Source organism: Anarrhichthys ocellatus, unplaced genomic scaffold (assembly GCF_004355925.1).
Source record: "Anarrhichthys ocellatus isolate YVR2014 unplaced genomic scaffold, GSC_Weel_1.0 scaffold42, whole genome shotgun sequence".
Taxonomy (NCBI): domain Eukaryota; kingdom Metazoa; phylum Chordata; class Actinopteri; order Perciformes; family Anarhichadidae; genus Anarrhichthys; species Anarrhichthys ocellatus.
This window is the reverse complement of record NW_022280072.1, coordinates 670,428-692,368: the sequence shown is the minus strand read 5'-3', so window position 1 is coordinate 692,368 and position 21,941 is coordinate 670,428. Positions and strand designations below refer to the sequence as shown.

Below are 21,941 nucleotides of genomic sequence, written 5' to 3'. Positions count from 1 at the left end.
AACAGCGCGGACAATGCTATTATTGTGAAGTTTGGGGAGAGAGTGCGAGAGCAGAAAGTTGAGCCGAGAGAGAGAGAGAGAGAGAGAGAGAGAGAGCGAGAGCGAGAGAGAGAGAAGTCATGGACAAACTTGAAAAGGAGAAAGGAGAAGCGACCGCAGTCAATTACAAGTCCCATCTTGTAGTTTGTGTCTGCATTGATTTGTTTGGGGACCAGGGTCTCGGCCTCTCGCCAGTTCACCTAATTGCACTCGCTCTAACCCGCTAATTACTTCACTAAGACCTAGTCGGCCTCACCTCGGTGCGCTGCCTCACTGTCGGGAGCTGTCTCTCTAAACCAACGCGGGAGAGCAGAGAACAGGCCCGGATTAAGAATGCATGATGCGTGTCAGAGCAGCAGAGGGAAGGGGGAGATGTAGAACGAAACAACAAGAGACAGGCACAGTGAGGACGTGGGGGTGTGTGTACTTCAGGTGGTCTGCGGAGGCTGTGAACTTGGGTGGAGGGCGTACAGCAGCGTTAACATACCGCTGGTAATGTACCGCACGGCAACCTCAAGACAGCGACGACGTGAGTGATGTTCCCCGCTGAGCTGAGCTGCATACATAATTAAATAAATCGCTACCAACTAGAGAATCGGTCACGATCGTGAAGATAATGGTGACAGTGAAGTTCGTTCATCGGGGGAGCTCACATACCTGATGGGATGAGCCCGAAGGCCCAGTTGGGTACGAGGATCCCGAAAGGGTCTTTGCTGTCTTTCGACGCCGGAGCTTTGTGTTCCTCCGACTTCAGGCTCGCGCTTTTGAAAGGAGTCCACCGGCTTCCAACCACGAAGGAGTCAGACACCGCGGACCTGGATTCCATTTCTGTGGCGCCGACGTTGGAGCCCGATGAGAAGGTGGTCATCCGGATGGCACCCGCGGTGGTTTGAGATCCGTCGCCGGGTGCTGGAGTAGCTGAGAGGTCGGGCGTTGTTTTCTCCCGCTCTTCCTGAAGCCATGAAATGGAAATAGACGACTCCTCGGTGGTGGTGCTCCCTGAGGAGTTTTCTGTGGCGGTTGTTGTGGCGGTAGGATCCGTCCTCTGAGCGTCTCTGGTCGTCAGAAGCTCCACTGTGGTCACTTCGGAGGTTGTCAGCATCTCTGTGAGGGCTCCGGGTGTGGAGGTGGCCGCCTCATTTCTGCTGGTGCTTTTGCTGTGCTTCGTAAAAGGAGAAGTGAAACCTGAATTTGAGCTGCTTTCTCCTCTCCGTGAGGAAGCCGAGGAGAGGTCGTCAGTGGGCCTGCGGACGTAGAGGATCCCTCCCCTGGCTTCCTCTGCTGTGTCGGGCTCCTGGGAGCCCCGAGGTGGGGTGGTGAGCTGTTGCACCAGCTGCCACCGGGACAGAGTGGTGAGGTCTCCCACAGTCACGAGCTCAGTCTGGCTTTGGCCGAGTGAAGACTTAGTTTCAGGACTGCTTTTGGCTTTCGATGCAAACCCGCCAGGAAAGCTGCTCCCGTCACTGCTCCCCTCCATCTCCTTCTCCTCCCCCGATGCAGCTCTGGCAGCCGATGGAGGGTTAGCATCCTCCCCTTCCTGGTCCTTCCCCTGGCCTGAATAGTTTTCCGGGTTGTCTTGTCGAAGGGAAGTGGGCAGGGTCATCACCTCGAGCGGCCCCGCTTTGGCTTCCATGGGCCCCCAAGTGGGACGTTTGCCCACGTAGGGCACATTCCCAGGGGGGCCTAGTTTAGAGCCACGCATGGATTTGATGGCCCACCGAAAGTGGCTGCTGGGGGCGGGAGCCAAAGCCGGGCCTCGTCTGGGACCCTGAGGACCGGATACGTTGACATGTTCGCCGGGTGGGGATGTCTCGTTGGGACCCGAAGCAGCGAATCCTAACGGGAACAAAGAGACAGAACAGACTAATTAATACCATTCCATTATGGGGGCGGAGAGGACGGGGGTGGATTTAATTTTATGCATGTGGAATTAGCAATTAAAACTAAAGCCTGCATGGCTTACATGAGCCCCCTGTAACTGTTACAGGGAGCTCAGTGTGCCAGGATCAGCGGTGCGAGCACTGCCCGGTCATGTGTGGACCACGTCACCACGTTTTTATTGCATATTTTCTTCTTTTCTGTGTCCACAGTACAAACTATTTCTATTTGGGATAGTGAAGTAAACAGACTCATGTCTGTGTAGAAAGTGTGTAGAAACTTAAAGTGGGAATAGACAACTTCTCAACTCCAAGTTCCAAGCGGGATTATTTTTGGCGCAGCAGGCGCAAAGACAACAGCTCGCCGCTGTCCTCAAAGAATACTAGTGGCAACAAATTTAGCGATTTATTCAAACAAACAGGGAAAAAGAAAGAAATATATTCCGTTATATTATACTGTTCATTCTGTGTGTTCGTTGCACTGGATCTCTCCCTCTCCCCTCCTCTCCCTCACTGCAACCGACACAAATACTAAGCTTTATGCAAATGAATGCACAAGGACTTCGACGTTATGCAAATGAGCGCAGAACTTTTGGAGCTGGGGCTAGCTAACGCTGCATTTCCTTTTTAAATGGAGCCTCATTCCCGGGAGGTCGTACCTGGTGGCAGACAGAACTGCACAGTGAAAGAGAGGCGTATAGGGTGACCATTCTATAGCATATCCAGCATCTCATCCCTGCAATATTTACTATAAAAATGCTCCAGTCACTTCTGTTTTCACCATCAAATAATCCCATTAACAACCAATTATACCAACTAAACTCAATTGGTCCTGAACCCCAACAATACAACTTTCTTGCAGATACCTCATCACATGTGAAACTTTTTATTTTTGTCCCAAAGCTCTCTTGCTGCACAACAACCTCCAAAAATCTGTTGCATTTTTTATTTCATTCCGATGAATAATTTATTTTGACATTGTTTTACATGCAGAAACTGTCACATTCATAAATGGGATCATATATTCATTTTTAAATTCAACTTTCTCTTCTCAAAAGGAGCTATAGCGACCTTCTATGTATTAAAACATCAAATATCCCAACAGCCCTTTTTATACTAAGTGTCTAACACACTCTAATATGTGCTTTTTGAAGTGTGCTTAAGATGTAAATATGCAAATACAGTATAAAGACCTTTAAATGTAACGGGGAGTTAGGTTCTATTTCTCTTCTATCCCTCCGTGTTTTTAGGCTGTAGACTTTTTGATGAAATAAAAGTAGCAGTTAACTGTAATTCACTGTAAGTTGGATGTCTTGGGCTTCTTTCCTCACCAGTGGAGCTGATCAGTGCGGCTACCAAAGCTGCTGGAGTTTTCAGACAAAGATGGGAGCCGACCCTCGTAGGAAGCCCACAAACACCAGAAGGATGGAAGGATGTATTCAAAGTAATTTCACACTTCTCTTCTCTGTCCCTGTTTTCTTATTCCCTGTGGATTCTCTTCCCCCAAACACACTTTCCTGCGGCGAGAGAAGCCATGTGGAAAAACGCAGGAGCTGCTGCAACGCGATGACTAAATGACTTTCACCACGACAAGCTCCCATCTCGACCTGTTTATTTAGATGAAGTGGCCCACTGTACCTTATCAGCTTACGGCCTTACACCAGACACTGTCTCTACACCTTCAATAATTCATTCTGTCTGCATGTGTGACTCACGGCTGGTGTGTGTGTGTGTTTTTTGGTCTGCAGTGCAGTCGTGTCACTGAGAAGCCTCAGCTGGTGTCGCTACCATCATCATCGCTCAGCTCGGTTTGGCCGTCTTCAGTACAGTTACCGTGTCTGCAAAGCACAGCAATGCCGCAGGAGGGGGGGGGGGGGGCAACGCGACCCAGCACAACAAATTACCACGAGAGGGTAGAACATACACAAATATGTCCATGCATGAAATATTAAACTGTGTTAATTATTCAGAGGGTCCGCTGTTGCCTTATGCCCAAGCGAGGTTTATGAGCCCGAGGTTCATCTCCATAAGAACCATGTAGACCGGCGTAATTGTCGTATTAATAACCCAAATAGCTAATTACATACTTTCACTACACACTCCGAGGAAAGTGAGAATAATTAAACACATTAATCTGGTGTGATCATCTACGTAATGACCCATGTAATAAATAAAATGAGACAATTAGGCGTGGGTTTGGATGACTTGAGCGCGGTTTAAGTCCAGCCCACTGACACCGCGGATCTGTCGGTGGGAAAGCTCCACGCAGAAAACGTTGCAAAACAAAGTTACAGTAAAGCGCCCTGTTCAGACGGTAATTGTGTGCTTCCACTGTGAGTGGTTCTGCTGCGTTGACTCCACTTTACTGGAGTAAACAGGCTGAGAGAATCCCCCGGGTCAGGCGGACATGATATTAAATTGTGAGAGTGGAGGCTGACAATGAGAGAGAGGCGCAGAGCGAGAGCTGGCACCGATGCCACCTCATCTGCAGATATGGCATCTAATAAATAAAATGAAATAATCAAAAAAGACTGAGGAGAAGTTATTGCATGGCCATGTGAATCATGTCGGGAGCATCTACATTGAGCACACGGTCTTCTATCACATACAGTCCAGTCGGGTCTTGCATGTCGAGCTTATTCAAATCCCACCTCCGTTTATTGGAGGCCGATTGCTCCACCAGGAGCTTAATATCATTCAATAAAAAGACTCAAAATATTGTGATCATTCAAGTCATCGCTCTACATTCAGAGGACTTTTTTCCAAATTTTTAAGTTAATTTGATTCAATGTTTAAATTGAGATGTTTCTTGGATGTGTGCCCCCCCTCCTCCCTCCTCAATCAAAGAGGCAACGTGCCACCATCAGTTACTGAGGAGCATTGAGATCCAAGGGAAGGCCTGCAGCAGCAATAACAGAGTAAACTCAGCTCACTGATGCTAGTTTAAGAAGAGACGTCAGCTGGGCAGCTTTCCATCACGGCAACATTAAAAGACAAAAAACCCACTCATCCTCGCCACCCCATCCCCCCCCCCCCCCCCCGCTCTTCCCCCTTTCCTCGCGTCGTTCGTCCTCGCCGCGGTGATCATTACTGCCTATGCCTTCAGAGAGCCGGGGCTTAATTGGCAGAGACGTAGACGGAGGTGAGAGCGGACGGCGGCGCGGCCCAACCTCCGCGTTAATTGGATGAGGTGGTGAATAATGCATGCGGACTAAAGCTTGGATTTTCATTAATACCCTGGTGGTTGGCATCGGATTCCAGGTAGCACAGCAGTGAGTATTTAAATGGATAAAGTCGGCATCCGGTAGGTGAGAAAAGCCCATCACCTTTATTGAATCATTCTTCTGGATGGATGTCTGCGGGAGACTCTTAAGTCTTTCATTGCCCCCCCCCCCCCCTTAAGCTGCTGCCAAGGATGTGTTATTTGTGGTGGCCATTAAAAGCAGAGCTGCATTCTTCCACCCAAGGCTGTGGTACACTTTCTTCTTCCGCTCCTATCCGGTAAATTTTATCTACTTTTGGCCGATGATCAGTTTGTGAGCTGGAGTTTGGCTTTACCTCGCCCCGGTGGTTATCGGTCCAGCAACCTTACAGTCGGGAGCTGTTCCTCTAATCTGTAGTGTATCTTTATCGGCGTAGTTACGATCGAGAGGAAGTGATCTGGCATTTCGTGCCAGTGTGCTTTCAAGAAGACATGAGCGGTGGCCTCGTGATCTTTTCTACCCCACACACACACACACACACACACACACACACACACACACACACTAACACTGGACTCGTGCATTCTCCACTGAGCATTTCTCTTTTTGTGTCTGAACCAAGCAGCAACCTCTAGGTCAGAGAAATGAAACCAACCAAAGACTGCAGTTCCTCGAATGGCCACTAGATGTCGGCTCCCGAAAGCAAGTCAATCCTCATAGACCTCTATGTTAAAATGCCCAACTTTAGAGCAGAAATAAACATGTTTACAGCCTGGTACAAAAAAACTGTTTTGGTCTCTATGGCCAATACTCCTATTTATGACAAGTGTACAGGGTGAATATTAAAATAACACAAAATCAAGGGGCGAGGCTGCTATTTGTGTCTCAGATTGCTAATTGCTAGCTGTCTGCTCTGCTGCGTCATCCAGGCCCGCCTCCACTCCCCCGATGATCCACCTCTTTCTGGATTAGCTGGGAGTTAGACGGAGTCGGCAGGATCCGCCCCCTCTGAGCTTCACAACGGCTCTTCTATGGTCTGAACGCAGACTTCTTAAATTGTCCATCCATGTGTAATTTATTCTCCACGGCTAACACCGGCCGTTGTTTTAGTTCTTAAAAAGAAGCTGTAATTTGTGATGAAGGTCTGCTTTGTTTCAGACAAACATTACGTATGCAAGCAAACCTTTTACTGCAAAGTAGATTCAAATTGGAGCTTCGCTCGTACTCTTTCTGACAGCCTGTACTGTAAACAAAGCACTCTGTCGACGTATGAATATGAGAATGAAGTCTCCACTCCAACATGTTGCTGTATGAGGCATGCCCCTTTTGTTTGTTTGCAATTACTGTTTAATTAAATCTACAGCGCTACTTCAAATTGCCCTGCGGAGGAATAATTTATGGCATGCTCGAGGGAAAAGCGGAGGGAGTGCAGCAGAGAGACAGAGACTGTTTAAAAAGCACGACATGAACGGATCCTATAATTCCCAGCGACATTTACGGTAAATGCATCAGGCCTCGATTTGAAATGCAACCGTTTCCATTTACCCTCATTTCTATTTCAATTTCATACTCAGTTATTAGTTTAAAGGTGAATTCAAACACACACACACAGATAAAATAAATATTGAGCTCATACCGTTGGATGGAAGATTGTCGGCCGATGCGCTGGAGGCTCGTTCTCCTGGCTGAGTGGAGGTGTCACTTTGCCCTGTGCTCTGGACTGCAGGCACTAATCGAATCAGTGGCATCACCTCTTTCTCCTGCTCGGACAGACCTTCCTCTGGATTCTGTAGTGCGCTGGTAGGAGTCCTGAAGGAGGAACTGCCACTCCTGTGCTCCATGATGGCATTGTCCACGCTGCCCTTGTCCCCACTTGGTTTTGGTAAACTCAGGTTTCTGCTGGATGCTTCTCCCTGCGTCCGGTTCTCTCCTGCTTTGTCCTCGGCAGCCGACGGCCCCTTTTCTGTCTCCTCCACCTCCTCGCCTCCTCTCCAGTACCTGAAGGGCTTCATCAGAGTGTTAACAAACTCAGCCAACACACTGTTGCTAGTCTGAGACTGGGGAGTGGAAGAGGCTACGGATGATAATGTCGGGGACGATCCAAAATAGCCGCCGTCTTCTTCTTCATGAGCTGAACCTCCATGGCTCTCCAGGCTCTCGAGGTCAGTGAGACCTATGGTGTTGCTGCTCTCCGTGCCATCAGAGTCTTCCTGTTTTTCCCCCCAGCCCTCCTCTGGCCTGAGGTGGATGACGACGTGCTCTTCAGAGATCTCGGAGGAGTTGTCGATTCCGGCGTTGTCCAAGTCAACCAAGCCGGCCCAGTCGGACGTCTTGGGAAAAGCGTCGCTGCGCTGGGCTTCGGGGACTGAGGAGAGGGGCTCTGCTGCCGGGTCGGGGGCCTGGTACAGAACCTGCGTCTCTGCAGCCTGGACCCCTGCTGGCTGGTGGGCTGCAACGCACATAAAGTCACATTTCACCAAAAGCAACAGCACTTTTTTTTCCACTTGACCTGCTTTATCTACTGCCGCTGCACAATACAGAACCTCACTTTCTCTCTGCTACTCCAACAAGATTAAATTCAGGGCATGCTGCTCGGCGATAGACTGACAACATGTGGCTCGGATTTGTCAACCACAAAATCAAATCGTTTTCAAATGAACAAACACGCAGCTATTGTGTTCATGCCATATTAATGAGATTACATCGACAGAATTATCTACATGAGCCAAATTCACGCTATAAAACAAAACATATTATCGTTTTTATCAACGTTTAGCTATCTGAAAGACATCATTTGTTTTAAATATTAATCAGTCAACATGCATACAGCTTCGTTGGTGCAATGTGGAGGTTTTGAGAAGTGCTCCGCTGCTCTGCTCCCATGCTGTTCTTGTTGACTTAAAAGGATTGGGTTATGTAGATGTTTCGCCTCAATGAAAATTTAATAAGCTGACATTGTGAGGGATAAAAACGTCAGGTTTCTTCCCCCCCCCCCCCCCCGTGTGTGGAAATACAATCGTCAAACATCAGTTAGTAGTGTGCTACAATCAACGGAAGCCAGAAAAAATAAAAACAAGCTCCAGAAGAAGAATCATAGGCTGCATAATCTACGAATAACACCCAATATCAGTGAACAGAATGTGCTGTAAAGTCAATCCAAAGTGAAGATGAAACTAACTTATTCCAGTCTCAGTTGGCTCATGATAGAAGACAAGGTCAGACACAGAGTCACTGCAAAACCCCAGTTGGGCTAATTCATGCTCTTTCTATCTCTCTCTCTCTCTCTCTCTCTCTCTCTCTCAAGCTTCATTTCACACAACATACAAGCCCTTAAACCCATCAGGGGGACACACAAATGTCACACAATCTCTTCGCAACTACTTCATGTGTGACACAAACATAATTAGAAAACCAGAACGAGAGCCCCTCTGTCCCCTCTGTCGTTGCTGTGGCAATTACCACAATGACGGTGCACCGAGTTCATCATCGCTGAGAGTACCTCGGTAGCAGTAGGCGTCGTACAGGGCCGTGGTGTCGGGGAAGCCGGTGCGGTTGGGGTTGTTGTAGACCGTCCGCACCCCGGGCTCGTCCCCGCCGCAGTTCTTCCGCGGGACGTTGATGGGGTAGCGGGCGCTGCCGTCGGCGAGCCAGCCGGGGTCGCACTGGTCCAGGCCGGCCTGCCAGGCGAGGTAGAGCTGCCCGACGGTGGCCAGCTGGGCTCCCAGGGAGTGGCAGTGGGTGGAGGCCGTAGCCAGGCTCAACTTGTTCGCCACTGAGGAGTGGAAGACTTCACCTACGGGAGAAGAAGGAGAGGAGAGACAAGGAGTTCAGTTTGACAGCACGGCTGAGAGACTAGAGGCATTTAAGCCTTTGTCTTTGTTGAGTTGTGAATGTAGGTTTTCCAGAGTTTGTTTTGCGGTTTGTTTGGTTGGACAACGTGATGAAGCTACATTTGATTTTATGCATTCTGTGTGTACGTGAGTCTGTCTGGGTCTTCTTTTACTTTAAAGACAATTAGTTCTAGACAGTTTGCTCTTTTTCTTTGTCAACTTTGCCAAAGCAATAAGAGATGCAGTCTTCAAGTAGTGTGATAAAAGAAAAGTTTTTACTTGCCATGCATAAGAATGATTTATTTTTTGCATAAAAGTAATAAAAATACATCAGTGATTCAAAGAATGGACTATACAAAGACAGTTCTTTGAATTCAAAGCAGTTGCAAAGAGGGATCTAAGAGGAAGACAAGTACACAGACTGTGACTGAAGGAGAAGAAGAAAGGAAAGGTGGGGTTGATGTGGTTAAAATAGTGATGCAAAAACAAGGCCTGAGCAAGCCAGACAGAGAGATTTCAAGAGGACCACTAGTGTCTGCGCAGCACAAACACAATGATATGATCGGAGGATCCACTGGCAGTTCAGTGTGTGGTGAAATAAATATGAGGAGTGGACAGTGGGAATGAGTTCGATGTGAGGATCCAGAAGATTTATACCAAAAGCACAGAATAGAGTTGCTGATTTATTGAACAGGGTCGGGAAGGTAAAGAAAGAATATGAGAGGCAGAATGGTTTTAGGGCAGACTTTATATAAGAAGTGGACGTAGTCGCCGCGATGTCACCCATTGGTTTGTGGACTGCAGTTTTGAAGCATCGAGTTCGGCATTTTGTCTCTCGCCATCTTGTTTTATTTGTTATCAAAAGTGACATGAGAGGAATACTAAGAACAACCTGACGAAGGCATTTTTAGCGACCAAAATGTTACAATTAACCCATGACCTAAACACTCAATGTCTAAGGGTTCCAAGAAGAAAACATGGAGAACTGGCAGACCGTACAATGCCAATCACCGTGTAGCCCTGCCCTAAAGCATCCCCTGCTTTATGGTCTATTTGACTCTAATGGACCATAATTTACTAAATGAACATCATGCTGTATTGAAGAAGACTTGAAACTAGAGATTGAGACCATAAACTCATGTTTACAATGTTTACTGAGGTAATAAATCAAGAGAGAAGTAGAGTCATTTTCTCATAGACTTCTATACAACCAGAGGAGTCGCCCACTGATGGACATTAGAAATAATGCAAGTTGAAAGCACTTCTGCATTGGCTTCGTTATTTAAAGCTTGAGGTTGCTGCCTGGGATGACGTGAAGAGTTTGTTTATTGGGAAACTGGTGAAAAGTTGCTAAATATTACGGATTTATGATGGAATAAAAAATAAATTATGACAGGGTAAAAAACCTCAACTCCTTCCTTCCCTTTTATTTTACGATGAACTTACTAAGATTTGAACTAAATGAAACACTTCTGATACAGTCAACCAAACCATGCTGAAATCCATGCACAGATAGAGAAAAGGCACGTGGGTTTGTATTGATCAACAGTGATAATTCATGTAGCTTTTACTAGTTATTTATTTTTACAGAATAAGAGATAAAACACCAGCTCTGTGTCAGCTAGTAATTTGACTTTGATTAAAGACAATTATCTGTTGATTGTTTCAATCAGGTTGGTAATTTCCCTGAATGAAATTGTCAACTGCTGGATACAAAGTCTACAGGTGGTCATGCAATCTTCTCTGCTCGGCAACTCAGTCACATGTGGAGTGTTCGGGCCTACAATAGATCTGGCACTGTAACACTACTATTATGCTTAATAACAGTTGTGGACGTACCGGCTCACAGCAAGCGACCCAGAAAGCCTAACCCCTGCGGTGCGTCTGATTGTGCTCAAAAAGCCTGCTGCGCTTATGATTGTTCACTGGAATATGCAAATATCACAAACCCAGAGCAGTATTTCAGTTTGTCCACTGCCGCGTTCTTGATTATAATGTGAACGCAGAATACGTGCAGCGCTGATATCTGCTGTTTGGTCTATGACACCCCCATAAGGGGCAAAAGCTCAACACAGCAGGATGTCGGGAGTGATGACATCCCCCGGGAACTTAAAACCTGAGTCTGCAGGTGCATGCTGGGGGCAGAGGTTGGGTTTATGAGGTGCTACAGTATAAGAACATCAGTGGCGGGAGTGACAGCAGATGGCCATAATAGAAAGGGGGCATTGGATATACTAGTGCAGGGCCTGTTGGGGACGTGGAAGTTTGATTGGCCCCTGGTATTGCTGCTTGCCGCCCTGTTGGTGGGTGGGCCCGTTCAGAGCATGTGCCCGTTCTTAAGAACCACTAATTGCTCGTTTACCCCACGGAGGTGAAGAAGAGATTGGTTGTAATGTTAGTCGTTCAGTCACCCAGTCAGCAAACAGGAACTGCAGTCAATGAGCCACATCTTGTAAATGCCCGATGCGGATGCGGATGCAACGCTCCGCAGAGCCCTGAAGCCCCCCCCACCACCCACCACCCACACAGCGCTATCCCGTTGTGTGTCTAAATTGCGGCATCTTTAACAATGCATGTCCTCGAGGTCCCCAGCAATACACCAGCCTAGTGCGAAGTGGATCGAACGACCGGTTCTCGAGATATGCGAAGGACACACACACACACACACACACATATAAAGGCAGAGACTCCATTTAAATCCATAACCTCCCAAAAACGTTCAACATCATTTAGATTTAGTGGCGTTAAAATGGGTTTATAATGACAGTGGTGATGTACCACTTTAGAAACAATGGACATCTTGCTCAAAGAAAGAGGCTAAAGCTACATGTCCCAGGTAAGCAGTCAGCCTCCTCATCAGTTGGTGATCCATGAAGGAGACGTGGAAATGAAGGACCAGCTAGTTAGCCGGACAAGCTAAAGTTTGCAGCTTACAGTATGTTCGTGGTACAGCGACAGTAACGTTTTAGGATACCTACCTTGAAGCTGCTTAGCAAAGCAGTAGACATCGAACAGCTCGTCAGGGGACCTATCGCCGTAGTTACGGACTCCAGGTGAGTCCTCGCGATCGCCATAGCAACCAGGCCGAGGCGACTGGATGGGATACCTTTAAGGAGACGAGGACAGGGAGTGTGAGAGGGAGGGAGGGAGGGAGACAGAAAGGGAGATTAATGGGGCGAGACTGTGGCTAAGTGGATAGCAGGGCTGTCTTTCAATCAGGGTCGGCGGTTCGATCCCCGGCTCCGGCTCTGCTAGTCGCATGTCGATGTGTCCTTGTGCCTACGGTGTAGAAATGTGATAGAATCTGAATTGTAAGTTGCTTTGGATAAAAGCATCTGCTAAAATAACTGTAATGTAATGTAATATAGACCGGCCATGAAAAAAAGGCAGCCGCAGACAAACTCAGCTCCCTGTGGACAGGTCTGTGCTCACATACATACACACACACACAAAAGAAGATGAAAACTGAGCTACACTTTTATCATCTCCTGCCCTGAATACAATGTCTCCCTCCCAGAGATTACCCAAAGAATAACAAGAATAAACACACAGATTCCAGCCCGGAAAAATGCTAAATCGAGTTATACTGTAACATTCATTAACTGTCACAACAACCTCGGGACAACATTGGGGAAGCACTTCAATAGATACGATATCTGCCCAAAGTGCGAGTTTCAGGGAGAGAAATGACCCTATTGTTTCACTTGAAATTGTTTCGAAATGTGTTTAATGGCAATATAAGAATTCCAGTAGAGAAAGAAAGAGAGAGAGGGAGGTGGAGGTAGGAAGTCAAGGAATGGTTAAAATAATCAGGAATTCCTTCGGTGGCTTGGCGAGCCTGTCGGGGCGGAGAAAACAGCGATCTATATTCTGGCTCCAACTGAGCAATTATTCCACGAGAACATTGATTCAAGCAGCACCGGGGCACAGGCAAAGAGGCTGATTAAAAGATTACGCTGGGCACACAGGGACTTGCTAGGAACAGACACAATACACAAATGCAGACAGAATCAAAGGTACATGCAGAAGACGCTCATCAGGCCTGCACGTAACCATCAACCTGCAGCGTCTTTCCTCCTGCAGCGACCTGGTTTCAGTCAAACAAGAGAACGGAGTCTTGTAATGTCCCCGGCCTCAGCCTCTTTGTTTCTGCTCGGCAGGCTGATGCCTGTATTTTTTCCCCACCGCATTAATTGGACCCTTTCCTCCTGGCTGATGTGCAGCCGGGGCCCTCCTTGATCTGGACCAATTAGATAACTCCCGAGCGGAAAACAACACGAGCGTAGCGATGCCGCGAGAAGGTTGTGAAAAAACGGTCAGGAAGAAAACAATTCAATCTGCGGTTGAGCAACAGCGATTTGAAATTAGGACTTTATGGAAGGTGGCAGAACAAAGCACACGCAGCAGCCTGACAGACAGCTCCGAGGGGGCAGCATGTAGTTAACTGCATTTCCAGTGTGCAAACAAGCAATTAGGCCCAATTATGTTGCACAGTTTTGTGTTCATAAAAACTGCAAACAGATCTAAATGTGTTGCACGTTGCCGTACTTCATACTTCTACGGAGCACGTTCTCCGGTTTTAGACGGCTTTTTAGTAGCAGAATGCATTTATTTTCGTTACGATGTTTGATCATGTGGCAAATTGTAAAAAATATCAGGCTGAAACAACTGTCTGATAGAGATTTTGAAAGAGCAGCCCGGTCCAACAAACAAGAGCTGCCAGCAAACCTTGCTGCTTTCAGCCCACGACTGCTAATTGCCATCTAGAGCAGGCTATACTGAGATGCTGCTGCGATGTATGTGATAATAAGGGGACTATAGAATGAATGATCTGCCCCTGCATCTCAGATTGTGTTGCCTTCTCAGCTATAATTGAATCAAAAGGAGTAGTAGCCATAGTGGCAGTAAAGAGTGTCCTCCCAGCTCGCTGTTGGACGTGATACCGTGTAAGTATGCACAGTTGAAGAACCTCACCGTACAGTCTGGTCAGACAGCCAGCCGGCATCGCAGTTGTCATATCCATCGGCGAAGGTGGCCTGCAGCTGGTCCGGCGTCGCGATGACGGCCGAGTTCTCCAAACACACTCTCATGGCGTCGGCGAAGGACAGGGCGTAGCGGTCATGGGGGGCCCGGTAGTGAAACACCACACCTGGAGAGGAGATGAGGGTGGAGGAAACTAACCATATTGAATATACGACCTGCAAACCTTCTGGGTCACAGGAATATTTATGAATTGCTAAAACGTGAGCACGTACACGCGTACTCGTGTACCGACATTGTTCCATCTGTGTAGTAGGGAAAAGACAGCATTCAGGTTCAGCAACCTGCGCGCGTGAATCCCATTTCAGTCAGTTCGGCTTATCGTGAGAGAAAAAGAGATGTTGCCCTTGGATACAGTGTCTGACAAACGGCGGCGATGTTTATTTTACTGCTTTAACAGTGCACACACAATGTCACCCTGCTGCCGCCGCACTCATGATGAGGAGACAAAGAAGGTGGAAATAGAGATATGCCGCATTCAAGGAGATGCATGTATTATATGCTTCACGTATTGGACCGCGGAGACAGAAGGAGAGGCTGATAGGAAGACAGGAACGCAAAAAAAATTGAGCGGGAGAAAAAATTGGAAGTAGCAAAAGAGACAAAATAAATCACCTGGCAACAAAGTGAGACACAATTCTCTTTGCAGTGAAAGAGGCATATATTTCACTTAAATGGGACAGGATTAGCTTCAGAAGTGTCCGTCTAATGCTCCCTCACCTCCCACCTCCACCTGCCATTCACGCGTTCGCTGCTCCCCATGAGGAGCATCCAGCGACGATGAAAGCCGGTGGGCGGCCGGCCACTAACACGGGTCCTTTATCTTCGCTGGTTTTGTCTGGGAGAGTGACAGAGATTCCTGCGAGATGCGAGGCCTGCATGGCAATTTGAGCATTAGCACTCCGGGCTCCCACAATCCCAGCAGTCCATCTAGCCGTTCTGTCATCGTGGTCTTATTCTCCTCTTCACTAAAATGTGGAGCAGAAATCCTCTTTTTTTCTCCTCAGTTTCCATCCTTTCTCCTTGGAGGCTGTGGAATCTCGTCCAAACAGAGATGCAAAGCTTGCCGGCTAATACGTACACTAGAGAGACAAATGGGTCTCATCTCAGTTTGGGGAACCCAGTGTTATTCCACATGAGGGTTGAGTACCTTATGCCTCTATTTTTACCCTCTGCATCCTCACACGTTCCCACTCACGGTCTCCAGAGGGAAGAACCGGAAGGCACCATTTGTGGGTAGATGCTCCATGACTGTATGCTGCCCCCATTTTAGCACTGTTGAGCAGTTGGTGTCCCTGGGCAATATTGGTTAGCACACTACACTGATATAGTATAAACTTTACTTTGTTTAGAGTCAAACTGAAATTTGAATTCTCCTCACGTTTTGCGTATGACAGTATAACAATTATGATACTTTAGATATTGCGTGTATTTCTCCATTTTTCAAAAGCAGGCATGTTTATAATTGGATTTGTGGAAATATTTGCTGTGTCTCAATTTGTGTTCTTCAATACTGACACTTGCTACTTGTATAAGTGCATATTTACACTGACAGGTATGGCAAAATACGGAGCACTTTGTGTACCTGGAGGGTGTATTTCCCACCACGCATTAAACAGGGGGCACAGACAATCAAGTAAATGCAATCACGTTCACTTTTATTCAGTTTTAATACGATTGTTAAGTGAGCAAACAAGCTGGGAGATATTTTTGCAGGCGACAATCGCAGTCAAACGGTGGTAAAGCTCTGTCAGGATGCAATTTACCATTAAAAAGAAGAAGAAGAAGAAGAAGTGGAAGAAAGAGGAGAAGAAAAAGAAGAAGAAGAAGTGGTCAAATGCTGCGATCGTCATTTGGAACCAGCATTTCACGTCCACTGGAGAACACTAGGGGGCGCTGGCAAAAAAAGATAAATTAAGTGCTAAAATGATCTTGTGCTAAAGTTGTTTTAACGATTGCAATATGCTTTCCATCCTGCCCAGGACTGATATACCATCTATATGTCCTCACACCAGTTAATGGTGGGCGGACATATCTCACCACAGACAACGGCTCAAACGGCTATCAAAGGCGCTGTCCTCTAATTGGTGAGACAGAGCCAATTGGCCGGTCAATATGTGCCACGAGGAAGAAAGAAAATGGAGACTAAACAGGAAGTGAGTAAGACAGAGGCAGTGGGGGAGAAATTAGCAAAGAGATGGCAAGAGAGGAAGGACATCTCATCGAGGCTTAGGCACACACAAATTGCTCTATGAGAAGAGCCGTGTGGATTAATATGATATTGATATATCCGAGCAGTATCAATACCTGCTAATTAATACTTTAAGCACTCAGTAGAATCAGTGTGAGGAAGGCTGTGGTCTGCCGTCTGGCGTGACTGCCAATTAAGGCTAAGCCCTGGAGATGGCTAGTCCTCGCCAGCTATGTAATTGGTTTCTCTCTGAAGGAGTGGTTTTCATAGTGCGTTAATCGATTGGCCATGAGGGGAAGGATGCAGGGTCTCCATAGCATCATGACAGGGGTCCCTGCTGACTAAAATGCAGACCGCCATTATGGAGAAGGATGAGGTGCTCCGCTTACTTAAGAAAATTAGACAGCATCCTTGTTGAAATACTGAATTTATTAAGACATAGTTCCCACACGTATATGCACGCCTGCATCTGTGCTATATGCAAGCAAAGACTATCTGGGATACTCTCAGTGACGGACGATTTATCTATTGTAGAGTGTAAAATAATAAGGCCACTGGGCCTTCAGAGCTGATGTTAGCACTTAGCATGGATTTGTGCATAGTGTACGGCGGCTACTGCCTTGCGTCATCCCCGAGAGTCATTATAATAATAGCTTATTATCAAAAAATAGTGAGTGACCTGGAAAGAATCTGATGAAAGCGCTGCAGCTCAAATACCCTGACAAAGTAATCACGGTTCTACTACAGTGTCATACCTCCAGGTCGTCTGGTTATTCCACAAATACGGTTGTCCTGGACACAGACGATGCAGTAAGTGGTTTGCCCATTTAGTTAAGCCACCGAGAGCCACACAAAGAGCTCTGAGTTAACACTCTTTGACAATAGTGTACACTGCTGGGTTCCTACCTTATTGGCTTCATTAGGCTTTCAGTGCATGAACAGCACCTGAGGTCAATGATGTTTAATGTGTTCTATATTTCCCTCACCTTTCTCCACATCATCATACACTCTACACGGACAGTAAACAACCCTGGGTGTAATGGATGTATTAGCCTAACATAGAAAACAGGGTCATTATTATTCATAGTGGCAGACCTTGAGAGCACTGGGAGATCTGTACACAACCAAAGACTGTTAATTCCGGACAATAAATTATGGAGGTAAAAACATGCATAACGCCTGGGATGAAATAAACAGTGTTAATTACTTTGTATATCATGTCTCATCATCAGTTGATGGTGATATTATATTTGAGATGATATTACCATCTCGTCGCACAGAAATAATGAGGTTTGCGATAGTGGTAGCACATTCTTGCTTGCTCAATCTTTCTCTTTCTCTCTCTCTCTCTCTCTCTCTCTCTGTTCCAATAACGCTTTAGTGGTGTGACTGTCCAGTGTTAATATTAGTGTCCAACACATTACAAATTAAAAACAAGTAATACGAGCAAGTGGATTCACCTTTCATTAATTCAGGACCCTTCTTGGTCATTGTTACTGTTATTGTCCCTCAGCTCACATATGGAAAGGCTTGGCTAGCGATAGCGATACCTCCACGAGGGATATTTAAAATGTTCTCTATTAGCAGGCGTTTTTCAAGTGTTTTCTGTTTAATTAAACCACTTAAATGCAACTCAAATTCATAGTTTGGTTTTAATTTGAATATTATCTTTTATGGTAACTGTTCACGACTGTGTTGGTGTATTTCAGATGCACCCTTTGCCTCTTAGTAAAGCTTTAGCTTCTGCAATTTTATGCTTACCACAAGTGATGTTTAGCACTGCAAAAGTTAACCTTTATGACCTGAAGGCAGGTTGAATAGTTGTAGTTATCTTCATCATTTAGTTAGAAATTACATAATAATTCTAAAGAAAAACTCTAAGGAAGTTAGCAAGTGTGCTAGCTTGTAGTGGCTAGCTACTTAAGTTAGCTACGTGAGCTAGCTACCTGACTACGAATAGCCTGTTTCCTCAAAATATGAAGAAAAAGTATACATATATATATATATAGTATATATCTCCAGGTCTGTGAAATAAATAAAGTTTTAATACATTGGGCAACACATCCTTGTGTTTGTTTAGTGCGACTAGCATAAAGCTAAGTTTGTTCTAGCATGACATTTAGCCCAACAAGTGTGGCTTCAATTCAAAATGGCTGCCTTACTGTCAGCCCAAACTGTCATTTTATTCACCTGTGACCTCCAGGGGAACTGTGTCCTGCTCGTCGCTGATGCCCACCACGACCTCACAGCGGTACAGCCCAGAGTCGCTGGAACGTAGCCCCGACAGAGCCAGACTGGCGTTGTAGCGGTTGCCGTTGTAACCGGGCAGCGTCACACGACCCTGGAAGGCCTTCTTCACCTGAGGGAAGAGTAAGAACGACAGACGGAGACAATTTGTGTTTCTCCTAAAGACGCTCGACATCAAATATTTCCCAGTGGTGGTCCACCTCATTATTTATTGTACCTTGACCACGTTGTCTTTGGCCACCAGTACCGACTGTTCCTTCTGCAGGCCGTCGGAGCCTCTCTGGCCCCAGACCTTGGTCCACTTGACCCTGGGGGGCTCATGGGATGAACTGGCACCGGGGCGGAGGGTGAAGAGGCAGGGCAGGAGAACGGTTTTGGACAGCTCCTCGCTAATGGTCTGATGGGTCACCTTCCGCATATTCACCACAGTGTCGGCGTTGGCGCCGCCTGACGGGAGCAGAGGAGAGGAGAACACGATCAATGCCATCTTGTAAATTAAGCCACGGGACGCGATTTCTCATTACACTGAAAAGACGTTAGGTAATTGCTTCTTGTTGCGGAAAACACGCTCTCCTTTAGGGTTCCTTTGTTCCGTCAGATCCTCCTGGTTGTGGAGCAAAGGAAGAAGAACAAAGGCTCATTGTGGTTCTGTAATTGTATGTCATCGATCCAGCAAACCATTAATGTACAACCTGAACAGTGTGAGTCTCAATTTTAATGAATGCAAGAAAACGATTCACAAATGTATTCCAGGATTTATACAAAAATGACTTCCTCCACAAAAATATGTTTTCAATGCACACATATATATATGTTAACAAAATCCACATACAAACATCCAAATGTTTTGGATGAAAACTTTAAATTCTTTTAAAAACATGAATTTGTGGTTTTGTCTTATATTTATTTAGAAAAGGGTAACATCCGTGTGTGCATCAGAAATACATTTGTGAATCTTATTTTTTTTTAGTAGATTTTGTTCACATTTCAATGTAATAAGAACTACCTTTGTGTGCATTGAAACATGTTTTTGTAGAGAGAGTCGTTCATATATAAATCACAAAATGCATTTGCGAATCCTTCTGTGTGCATAGTGGCAGGACTGGACTGTGGAGCGAAAATATCAAAAGTGCTTTCACAAGCCATACATCAAACCTGGATGTGCATTATGGGATCAATATCAGCCACCTCTGTGCTGCTTAAAGCACCGCCGCCGCCATAGAGATACAAATATTACTTTCATCAAAACAATTGATGACAGAGCGAAAGGGCATTATCGTAAGAAATTCAGAGTGCGGTGCGTTTAGAAGACATCAGTCGTTTTGTTTCACAATATTGCACCGCATTTTTCTTTGTTTGTCTTTTGGCCCACCGACTGATTTTACACTGGGAGAGTCACATCATGCATTATCATTAGACTCTAATCCTGTGTCACCTTGCCTGAAAAGACAGAGGTGGCTCATTTACATTGCAGAGGTAGATGTGAATTCCACTCTCACAAAACAGCGATACAGGTTATCATCCCTGAGCTCTATCTGCTTCTGTTTATCCAGTGTGCACATGTGTGCCAATGAGGTTTACCTGTAAAGTCTTCAACCCGATAAGATTATTTTCTAGCTCCCTTATCAGTCACTTTTCCCTTTCTTCTCCCTACTGGGAACGCTGGCAAAACATGTCACTCTATCTAATCTAATTTGCTCCAAAAGTCCAAAATCAGCTAGCCACTTTTTAGCCACACTAACATTGCGGCTCCAGGCATAACAAAAGGGACTGCCAGGAGATTGGTGATCCCCAGAGGATGAATCCCAATGACTTTGGTGATCCCCTGACTTCTCCTGTTGTGCAACCATGAGGTGGACATTTGTGGTTTTGAGGGAAGCCACATAAGTCAAAGAGAGGAGAGAGATCAAAATGAAAGAACACAAAGAAGCCCTCTATTGGTGGGCGGAATGGTTGAACAGTGGAGAAAATGGGCTTATTGATTTCTTTTCATTAGTGTCGGCTTCCATCGCCCACTTTGTGTGTTCATCCTGCTTATGTCCTGTTTGATTGGGTGTATGTTAAAGCGCTACAGGGCCGGCCCCTCCCGTCTGTAATTACACGGCAGATCGGTGGAACAAGCTCAGCGCTGTGCGAGTACCTCAACCTCTCCATCCTTCTGCCCGCTCTGTCATTTTTCCCCCCTTATGTCCGGCCATTTTTGTTCTCCTCTTACTCCCCCGCAGTGCGACCACCCGCCAGCTTTCAGATGAGCATTTTAGTTCTTCACTTATTTTTCACCTGGCAATCTTATTTCGGTTTTATCTACAGCCTATAGATAGAGATATGCTGTGTTTTTGTTAGACTTTCAGGATTAGATTTTCTTCCCCTCGAGTCATGCGGAAAAAGTTCCCTTCATGATTCAGATCAACTTTTAATCAGTTGCCTCATCTCTGATTGTCAATTTCGCAGCGCCGGAAATTCCATGTGGGTGAAAATTGCCTCGGGCATCGCTTAAGCAAGGGCGGCGAAAATGTGGGAAAACTATACATGAGTAACCAATAGCAGGAGCTGGAGACTCGCCAGGCTAAACATTCTGTAAGCACAAAGAAGTGCTGAGGAATGCGTCAATAGCTGCACACGCCTCCCTATCCCGCCTCCCACCCCCAGCTATCACGAGCCAATAGTAGTCTGGCCTACTGACACCACGTTCGATCGCTTGAGAAAAAACAAATGCAACGTGAGAATAATAAAGCAGCGTGTCTGAACGGCCGAAATTATCTGAATGAAGAAAAAAAAAAGGAGACAATTGAAGGAACGAGTACTCCAAAGTTATATTGATGCGCCTTCAAGTCAAGTAACACGGAACCAGGAGATCGCTAGCGCCGCTAGCACGACTAATGCTAATGCCGTTGCTCCAAAGGGAGGAGAAGCAGCGGGTGCTCAGATGTCAGAAGTGAAGGTCGTTTCAGTTGATGGAGGAACTTACGTGCGCACATGAGAAAGTGGTGTGACAGTTCAGCTCTGGTATATTCCTCCGTTTGAGGAGCTGAAATTGGATTATTTGAAAATAGATATACATGAGGCTGTCAAGAACTTGGAACCAGGTTATTGGGAGTTATTATGCAGAATTGTTTGGTGTGTTATTCATATACGGATCAGCGATATTACTTTATTCTTCAATATTCACCGTGAGCACACTAGCATTGCTGTATGCTTGGTGTGTATGGAATATTGCTGTTTGTTTGCCGTTGCTGGTGGGGTATGTTGCAAATAGACGGGCAGCGTGATTGTTTTTCATCTAGAGAGGAGGAAGTGCATGTGCCGGTCCTGCAATTTTGCTTTGCCAACCGTGTATGTATTGTGTAAGGGTGTGTGTTTATTTGTGAGTGTGTGTGTGTGTGTGTGTGAGTGTGTGTGCACTTGAATGCTCTCACAAGTGAAAACATCTTATCTGTCATTCATGGAGCACCGTATGCAGACCCTATACACACACACACACACACACACACACACACACACACACACACACACA

The 21,941-nt window shown here is 46.1% G+C and overlaps 1 protein-coding gene across 2 annotated transcripts in view; it reads right to left on the bottom strand.

Moving 5' to 3' along the window:
* The window catches only part of ncanb (neurocan b), a 135,296-nt gene that overhangs the window by 74,095 nt on the left and 39,260 nt on the right, over positions 1-21,941 (bottom strand). For both annotated transcript variants that reach the window (XM_031868428.1, XM_031868427.1), the window contains exons 3-9: positions 18,645-18,874; positions 18,371-18,539; positions 13,924-14,098; positions 11,928-12,055; positions 8,619-8,912; positions 6,756-7,568; positions 697-1,875 (exon numbers count right to left, since the gene is read on the bottom strand). In XM_031868428.1, coding sequence (XP_031724288.1) covers positions 697-1,875; positions 6,756-7,568; positions 8,619-8,912; positions 11,928-12,055; positions 13,924-14,098; positions 18,371-18,539; positions 18,645-18,874 — 2,988 coding nt within the window. The remainder of the gene's footprint in view (positions 1-696; positions 1,876-6,755; positions 7,569-8,618; positions 8,913-11,927; positions 12,056-13,923; positions 14,099-18,370; positions 18,540-18,644; positions 18,875-21,941) is intronic.